We start from the raw sequence: 9621 nt of genomic DNA on the forward strand, positions 1-9621 counted from the left end.
TGAATGAGTTATGGACCTTGCTATGTTCTGTTGTACTACTCTGAGGGATGTGATATTTGCGGAATGGTACTTCGCGAATGTTATATCAACGACTGGCATACTACAACATGCAGTGGTATGCAGGGTCACCACAAACCACGACCCCTCTTAGGTTTTATACAATAAAGCGTCAAAATTTACCCCGTTTTGCGATGAAATGCACATCCCATTTCTAAATCTACCCTTCGTTAGTTCTATGTTCTGGGATATTAAGCCGCGCTGGATTGCGAGCAAAAGGATGAGGAGGTGCGGCACAAGATCCATGCAATCCTCAACGGCCAGGCTTCCTCATCGATGGTTACCTCCTCTTCGATGATTAAATCATCAAAATCCTCCTCGCCGATCCACATATCGCGGAGGAGAGCCACCATGTCCATGGTTTTTCCCTTAGATCGCGGAGAAGAGCCACCACGTCCATGGTTTTTCCCTTGGAACTGCCAGGGATTTTAGATTAGAGTGGCCAGGTGTCATCCATCGGGGTGGGTCTATCCTGCTGAGATGATAGACCTGGTCTCATAGGATTTTTTTCCGTGGGAGGCCCGCACATGACAAGAATGCCGCGATCAAGAGATCGCCGGTAGTAATTGGTAGAAAACACGTCCCGATCGGGTAGAGGAACTCGCATTCGACAGGGAGTCGCCTCCGAGTAGGTAAACCCCAATTATTAGGGTACCAAGTCTGATCCTATTGTAGGCCTGCCATACTGCCTAGTGAAGGCAAACACACAAGATGCATGAAGAAAATGACATGGAACCAAATTTTGAACGCTAGTGAAACGGCAGGTACATACGGAGTACTATGTAAAGATAATTGGCGGGAGAACTTAGTGAAAGTGACTAATCGAGAGAATCTTTGCAAAAGGACTCTGGTACGGCCAGGAATTAGCTTTCTGAAACAGATTACGTAAACAAAATAAAAGCTGATACATGGAGAGATTCTTTCAAGGTCCGATACAGTTTCTTCACACAGCAAACATGCAGTTCTTAATATTTAGCACAAGAATAAAACACGAGCAAGGCAGATTAGCTAATTCCAAGATTCCATATCCCACGCTCGACTCCACAGTAAATCAATCATGCTGGGCCATGTACCTGCGTAAACATAACGTACCAATTTCAGAACTGCTAATGGACAATTAGAAAATGATTTTGGCAGCACAAACAACCCACTCGAGAAAAACACAACACTACCGCTAAAAAAATTTCACTCAGCACCAACTCAAAATTGCTAACACCAAGTTTAACCACGCATCAAAATTGGATTCACAAAAAAGTAAGCCCACAAATATTAGATGCAGTAGAGATTCTTTCCAAGGGCATCAGTAGGTGAAATACAAGTCATAGAGAATAATGCCAAATTAAGATATGTCATTATGATGAGCACAATCAGACATCAATCATCATAGTGAAATTATAGGAAACCGAAAGACAGGAAATGCTTAAAATACAGAACGAACAACGCCACTGTTGAGTCTATAAGCCTGAATGAAGAGCAGGGTTGCACTTTGTTTATTTATGAAAACACTAACAAATCAATGATGAATGATGAGCAGGGCTGCACCTTGTTTATTTATGAAAACACCAACAGATCGATGAGTGTCGATACTAAATTTCCTGTAACTAACAAACTAGTTTGCTAAAACTGCTTAACGGAGGTAGTAATATATTTCAAGGATTACTGAATAGCTATTGCAAAGGACACATATCATCGACAAAAAGTACTTACAAAATAGTTTGCTAAAACAGCTTAACAGAGGTAGTATCATATTTCAAGGATTACTGAATAGCTATTGCGAAGGACAGATATCATCATTGACATTGAAATGGTTCATCACATCATCAACACCATATTACTGGCTAAACAAACTCTGTCCTTACAAGAATGCCTACATTCCTTGTACTAACGAGCCAGGTTGCAGAACTCAAGTTGAGACGCAGGGCAGCAGTAGTTATGTAATGCTTTCAGTTTAGTTTACCATAATGCTTGTTATCTATGCTTAAAAAGGCATTATTGTTGCAGGAATCATCTATGAGTTCAGGTAAAAATTTAAACCCATTGATAATAACTTCTATGTATTCAAAAGGTTGCCCATGTGTTACTACCACTTAGTTACTGCCCTCAACAAGCATCACCGGTTCATCTCATTGGTCCTCCCCAAAACTATTGTGTAGTTACAGGCCTACACCATTTTCTTAATCTGCAAGGGTTCGCAACAGCACACTAACCGGTGTGAAAGGGAAGTTATGCACCATAAGCCTTTAGCAACACATAGACAGAACACTATTTGCCAATATTTTTTCAACATAAAAAGGTAAATGACAATCTTTGATCTGCCATTGAATTTTAGCTTTAATACAGTAATTGAGACATTTGAAACTTAATTACATGCTAATAATTATTTGTCTGAAAGTGTGGTTTTGTGGAACATCTTTACACCTAGAGATCATGCAAGAAACTAAGCCAACCAATTTAATTGTCACTTAATCAACTCAAAAATAGAGTGTCATAAAATTAATTTTAAGGATTTGAGCACCAGCCACACTAGCACAAACCAACATACAAAAGCTGTCATGGACAAACTGATGTTTGAGGATTCAAGCTCCAGTCACAGTATCGAAAGAAACCTCTAGGAATTTAATAACCTACTAAAGAAAATGATAATCTCTTCCCAACGCATGAATCACGGAAAAGCCACAGATAAATACATCCAAAACAACAGAAGCACAACCCTATTTTATTCACAATATCAATAACAAGAATGGAAACAACTTATCCACATGGGAGGCAGTATCATGAATGGCAGAAATTTTATGAATCTAATAATGAGAAATAAAGAAAAATGTGAGTCCTTAAATCAATTCTGCTTGTATAAAAGTGCCGCAAATTGCTGGAGTCATTTTTATTTTAGGAGGGTTGGGTGAAATTTAAGTGAATTGATTTAGAGCATCTACAACAAGCTACAACTTGTACTGAGATGGGAGCTAACTCTCATTTGCAAAATAAAGATGGGGGCTATCTGCATATGTTGACAAAAGAGAAAAATTTTTTTTTTGGGGGGGGGGGGGGTTCAACTGCTGTTAGTTAGCTTAGGAAAGCTTCCAGTTGTGATATTTTTATCATTAACTAATGTCCCCACCACCCTTAATACCAAATGTAGCATGCATACTTAACGAGGCAAAGATTGCAATAAGTAGTGAAACACTAATTTGGCAGCAATCAAACAATAATGAGAGAATGGATACATGATTTTGGCCAAAGTAGAGCATGCAAAAAAGTTTACCATGACAATCCAAAAGCACATGCACCTAATTATAGGTGCAAAATAATGTACAGTGTGCTGATATGCAGACGAGATGGATGTGCTGCTTAAGTATATGGAGATGGCCAAGGGGCTGTGCAAAGTTAATGTACTTACTACTACTCATAGGGAGAAGACGGCAGCCACGCAAGGGGAATCTAGTGTTCGGACTGGATCATGAATCTTGAAAAGCTGCTTCCAGCGCTTGGACACGTCTAGACATGTCCCCTCGAAATCCTCAGTTCCATAAGCTATCACCTTGATGTTGGCACGCAGGTACGGAGGATCCCATGACTCGTCGACGCTCCAGCTATTGACTGAACAGAAACCACGGTCGATTCCCAGGGACAGGAACTTGTTGGTGGTCATTACCTCCTCATCGCCTGGCAGGGCAGACAGTACCGGGATCTCCATTATGGCCAGCGCGACACCGGCGACAACGCTGATCTTGTAGGCGGTGATGGCCCCAGTGGCCCTTGACACGCCGAGGAAGAGGTCAGAGCCGTGGGGGATGGCGCCCTGGCTGAATGGCAGGGTGTTGGTAGCATCCAAGGTCGTCCACAGCTCCTTGTCCGTGTCGAAGGCGTGTATCCCCGGATGCCCGGCGACGGAGACCAGTATGTAGGAACCGACAGCGGCGTAGGACTTGACGGTGAAATCCCGCATGGTGGGTCTGATGTACTGGTACGGGTTGAGGCCCCATGGGAAGAAGGGTGGGGTCGGAAGGGCCTTCCATTCGCAGCCCGTGAGGGAGCCGTCGACCACCTCGGCTTGGGAGAGATCGAGGACCTCGAACCAGGGGCAGAAGTTGATGCGGCCGTCGTAGGCGTTGTCTGGCCTTCCGTTGACGGAGGGGCAGCGGGCCAGGGCGTAGACCCTTTGGCCGACGGTGAGGAGGACCGGGTTCCGCTTGGTCGAGCCGGGATCGGGCCCCGTGATCACCTTGTGCGTGTCGGCGTCGAAGATGATGGTCTCGGCGCCGTAGCTGCTCTTGGTGGAGCTGCCCCCGACGCCGACGATCCACGCGCAGTGCTTGGATCTGACGGAAACGAAAGACTTGCTGTGCTTGCACTCGAGGCGCGCGAGGAGGCGGGCCTTGCGTCCGCCGTTGGCGTAAGGGTCCACCTTGAAGACGGAGTAGGCAGGGCGCACGCTGCCGTGGCCTAGTAGCATGTACACCGGCGGCGCTGGATCTCCTTGTACTGGCGTCTCCTCCAGCTTTGGCTTCTTCCCCCGGCGCCGCCGCGGACACCCAGTTGGCCGCCGTGGCATCTCTGTCCGCCGCCGCCGCCGCCGCCGACGCGAATCGCGATGGGGAGAAGTTAGGGTTTCCCTTCTTTTTTGTTTGCTCTTCTTCCTTTGATTTAATTGAAATTGATTGATTGATGGGGTGGGCCGGAGGGGTAAATAAATATGTCTCCACGCCAAGCTTAGCAGGCCATCACATGGGCCTGGGGGGCGGGCCTTGGGGTGCAGGCCAGTTATCTGTACACGACAATTTTGACCTTACTTACTACTACACATATCTTATAGTATCACCATCTAGTCTAGGGTTTCCACCCCAAGCCGCCATCCCCCCGAATAGAGAGCGCGAGAGCGATGATGCCTCGCCCTCGCAAGCGTAACAGAGTCGCGGAGGAAGATGCCGGCGACAAGCCGGTGTACCTTGTGGTGGAGCACGAGGTCAAGGAGCCCTCCCACTCCATCGTCATTGCGGCCGGCACAACCACGCCGCCGGTGATGGTCCCCCTGCGCTACGCCAAGCGCGGCATGTCCTTCGCGGCGGTCGACTCCCGCTGGATCGTCGGCGTCGGAGGGGACTACCGCTGTCCCTTCTCCATCTACGACCTAACCACCTCCAAAGAGTCGGGAGGCCCCAGGCTCCTCAACAACAAGGTGTACCCCATCCTCATCCCGCACCGCGGCATGCTCTACATCCTCTCCAGCCGCCCCAAAGTCGATATGGGTGCCGATTTCCTGCCCTGGTTCGAGATGATCAGCTTCAGGAACGGCAGCCTTCCTCAGTCCGGCGGCTGTGCTTCCTATGATCTCCCGCCGCCCCCCATCTTCCCCTACTGCATCAACCCGCTCGAGTACCTCAACCCGCCCGACGTCCGCGTCGCTGCGTACGCCGTCGTCGACTCCCACATCCTCATCTCCGTCTCCTATCAGCAGCAGCAGCAGCAGCAGCAGCACGAGGAGAAGGGCACCTGCGCCTTCGACATGGACAAACGAGTGTGGGATATGGTGCATGACAAGAGCCTGCCTTTCGTCGGCCAAGCCATACCCCTCGGCGATAGCCTCTTCGTCGCCCGCTCCAAAGACAGTGCCGGCACTGCCGCGCTATACACCATGTATCTATTCCCGGCAAAGGATACATCCACTGGCAAGAAAGAGCTGTCCATTGTTAAGCTGAAGCTGGACCCTCACATTGTTCTAGGCCAGCATCTCTGCGCCCCGGGGATGGATGGTTTCTCTTCCTTTCATGTTCCATCTCGTAATCGCAGCCCAGATGCAGTCTTGGAGAAAGCACGCGTTATCCAGCACACATACTCTTTGGTCAAGGGGGGTGATATTGATCTTGAATTGGTCAAGAAGCAGGCTTTTCAACTGCTTGATCCATCTTCCTTGTTCGCTCGCCCTGCACCGCTGGTTGCTGCTTTTACAATGTAAGCATCACAGTCCCTCTAATCTTACGTATGCTCTCCCTCTTCTTTCAAAACTCTAGCTACATCTACTAATCATGCTAAGTATTCCCATTGTATTCCCAAAACACGGCAACCATAGTCGTATAATCGTGTATATGCATGTTCTACTTCAATTTGCTTGATGATGATGCCTAAAACTTAATTTGTAGTTATACTACTCAAGTCCATTATTGCACCTCCTATATTTCTACAGGTTGCAGTAGACTGTAGTGACCACTGCTTGACCTAGCTTTGTGACTTTTCAGCTGCGTTTTTAGTGAGTTTTATACTAGGATAAGCATGCAGCATCTGTTTTTAGTTAAGTTGTTGCACCGCAAGTCTTGTTATAGAGTTTTCCTTGTATGTGCGTTCCTTTTCAATTGATTGTCTGGTGAAATACTCGGAGCAGGGATAGGTTCATTGCACATTTGACCATTTAATTTTGCCTGCTACCTATGGTAAATCACTTTCTTTTTTTTGGCTCTGTGCACTGCATGTCTCCATGCACAGGGATTTGTCATCTTTGGGGATTAGCCTGTGACGGTTGTGCTGACCGTCGTCTTCTCTATGCAAAACATTTAGTCTACGCGGTAAACACTACACTGTTCATTCTAGTACATGGATTTCTAGTATGCACACGTAGATACCTTAACCCCCTTCCTGCAGCATCTGTTTTTAGTTAAGTTGTTGCAGCGGAAGTCTTGTTAGAGTTTTCCTTGTTTGTGCATTCCTTTTCAATTATAATTGTCTGGTGAAATACTCGGAGCAGGGATAGGTTCATTGCACATTTGACCATTTAATTTTGCCTGGTACCTATGGTAAATCACTTTCTTTTTTTGGCTCTGTGCACTGCATGTCTCCCATGCACAGCGATTTGTCATCTTTGGGGATTAGCCTGTGACGATTGTGCTGAATCTTTTTTGTAATCAGACATTACAGAAGTATTCTCTATGCAAACCCTTGAAATATTTAGTCTGCACAGTAAACACTGAACTGTTCTTTCTAGCACATGGATTTCTAGTCTGCACACATAGATACCTTACCCCCCTTGATCTCTTGTTGAAGTTCAAGTTTCACCCAGGAGTGCAAAACCAGATGTTGTACAACCCTGAAGTATCAGTTTTCGCACTTCCTGATTGGATTGAAACTTTCATGAGATTAACGGGTAAAATTGGCTGATTAGCATTAGTACCTAGAGCATGTAAAACCTTGCTGTATTGAAATAATGCTGAGTCACTTTAAATTAAGCTTTCTTTACTAGTGAAGGATAAACAAATTGAAATAGGAATATTGTAGTTGTTCGCATGCCATGCCTCTACATGCTCTATCCTGGCCATGTACCCTTGTAACAGTATATAGTCACACACTCACACAACAATGCATGAGCAATATGTATGATATTTATAGGAGAGAATGTACATTTTAGTAAGCAGAGATTATTTGGAAAAAAACTGTGTTCACAGTTAACCAACAGCATACAACTTTTTGTAGTGATATACATCTAATTCAACATCTAGAATAAACAGAACCTGCAGTTTAATTTGCGAAGGGAAACTAATCAATCAGTGATACCTATATCTCTGAAACCACTCGATTAAATGCAGTGATTTACCGATAGAGAAATTAATCCGTATGGTGTGGAATACGAACTCAACTGAGTTCTACAATCATATGATTCAAACTGTATTCTGGGTAGCTTATATTATTAGACTCTTAGAAGTGCTTGCTTAGTTGAAAAAATCTGGGTCACTTTAAATACAGTTTGAATCATTTGAATGAAGGGGTAAATAATATAGTAGTCCATGTAGGATTATAAGGTGTTTTGCATATTCTCTTGTGTTAACACCTTAAGAGTATGCATACCATGTTTTTTTGTCGGTCTACCAAGGCGCAACCTGTTCATAATACTGGACTGCAGTATCCATGGGAGTACATAGCCATCAATCACCATGTGAGTTCAGGGGTAGTGTCTAGTGGGCAGATACTACTTGGCTTTATCTGTGTCTCAGTAGTATGTTTGTGAACAACATTTTTTCTTTATTTCTGTGATAGTAGTTCTTCTTATGCTTGAAGGCAAGGTGATAAGCATGTCCAATCTTATTGTTCTTGCATAAAGATGTGTAATAGGCTGTCGCGTTTTGAGATGATATATGTCCAATACTTTGTAGAGGGCAGAATGTATTTTCTGTGATAATTGTTTGCTCCAGCTTAATAACACTAGTGCGATCATAAAAGTGATGCCTTGGGACTATTGACCTTCTGCCACTTATAATATTACTAGAGCCCATGGTTTGCCCTTTGACAGTTTTCTTTATGTATCATGACAGGGATTCAGAATGATGCTATGCTGCATCGCGCCGGAAGGATCTTGCATTCATGACCACTTCTCCACATCTTGGACTAGCTTAAAGCAGCCCTTCGTGTCCTATCTTGTATCATTTTATCTTATTAGCTGTTGGTGGTATCTTGTATCATTTTATCTTATTAGCTGTTGGTGGTGGCAGCGTGTGGACTGGAAATAGTACCTATGGTCAAAGTATATATGGTTTAGGTTGTATAAATAGCTACATATTGGTTAAATTATGTATGGTTATGGTGTAGTAAGTACTATCTAGTTTGTGAGCAATGCATTTTGATTTTTTATGAGAACTTGTGGTTCCTTTTCCTGGATTTGGTAATCTAGGATTTATGACGCACATGTAGGATGATATTGACAAATTTACCAATGAGTGAAATCAAAGCACCGTGATAAGGTGTACCCACTGTGCAATATAATCGATCCCAGATTGTCCTAAATGTAGCAGAAAACCAAAACTGATCCTGGGTGCATATGAACTATGTATGCATAAAACATATTTTTAAAAAATAGGAAAAATCTCATGTAGAGGGACATGTTCTATGTGTGTACGTAAAGTTTCACATAAAATCGATATTTCTTGTGCCCTGTGTAAAAAAGGCAAAAAAAATGTTACCTGATATAGACTATTTTAGCACTAAAATTTGTCTTTTTCAGATGGCACAAAACATATCGGTTTTTGGTGAAATAACTTTGTGAGCATGTAACATGTTAAGATATACAACTGACATTTTCTCTTCTATTTTTTTGACATTGTTAAATATGTTTAAAATGTATTTTGAATAAAAGGTGTATATGCACCCGGATAAAAAAAAAACACCCTGTTCTAAATGTAGAGTTAAACTTATACTATCCAGGTTAAATTTCAAGTAGTGTAAAATGTAGAGTAGAATACTAAGTACCGCTTTGAACCATGTTCATATAGTGGGGAATTTTATTTTTTGCCCCCTTTACTTGGTACCCCTATGATTTGCCCTCCGTTACTTTGCAACGAATTTTTTGCCCATCTTTACTTGGCACTTTAACAATTTTCCCTTTTCTGAATTATTTTGTTTTATGTTAAGGATCAAGCTAAGAACCCTGGACCAATATGCCCCAACCTAAATCCCCTTGTAATGTCTCTCCTCTTTTGCTCAGCCATGGCGGCGCCGCCAATGTCGGGCCTTGTCTTTTATTACTCAAAAGATCATCCAAAATTTTCTAACCTTGGGAAGGGAAGGACTTAGCAAGCTTGGCCTTCA

General features: G+C 43.8%; 2 protein-coding genes across 2 annotated transcripts; one reads left to right on the forward strand and one right to left on the reverse strand.

Annotated features, from left to right (window-relative positions):
- Window positions 1-920: 920 nt before the first annotated feature.
- LOC124665684 lies at window positions 921-4619 on the reverse strand. Its single transcript, XM_047203075.1, has 2 exons — window positions 3455-4619; window positions 921-1130 (listed from the first exon to the last, which is right to left on the reverse strand). Exon 1 carries the CDS (start codon window positions 4607-4609, stop codon window positions 3461-3463), a length of 1149 nt encoding a protein of 382 aa, XP_047059031.1. The 5' UTR covers window positions 4610-4619; the 3' UTR covers window positions 921-1130; window positions 3455-3460.
- Window positions 4620-4902: 283 nt separating this feature from the next.
- Window positions 4903-8667, forward strand: LOC124666533. The gene is made up of 2 exons (XM_047203877.1): window positions 4903-6006; window positions 8352-8667. Exons 1-2 carry the CDS (start codon window positions 4937-4939, stop codon window positions 8362-8364), a joined length of 1083 nt encoding a protein of 360 aa, XP_047059833.1. The 5' UTR covers window positions 4903-4936; the 3' UTR covers window positions 8365-8667.
- The last annotated feature ends 954 nt before the right edge of the window (window positions 8668-9621 follow it).

Source organism: Lolium rigidum, chromosome 6 (assembly GCF_022539505.1).
Source record: "Lolium rigidum isolate FL_2022 chromosome 6, APGP_CSIRO_Lrig_0.1, whole genome shotgun sequence".
Taxonomy (NCBI): domain Eukaryota; kingdom Viridiplantae; phylum Streptophyta; class Magnoliopsida; order Poales; family Poaceae; genus Lolium; species Lolium rigidum.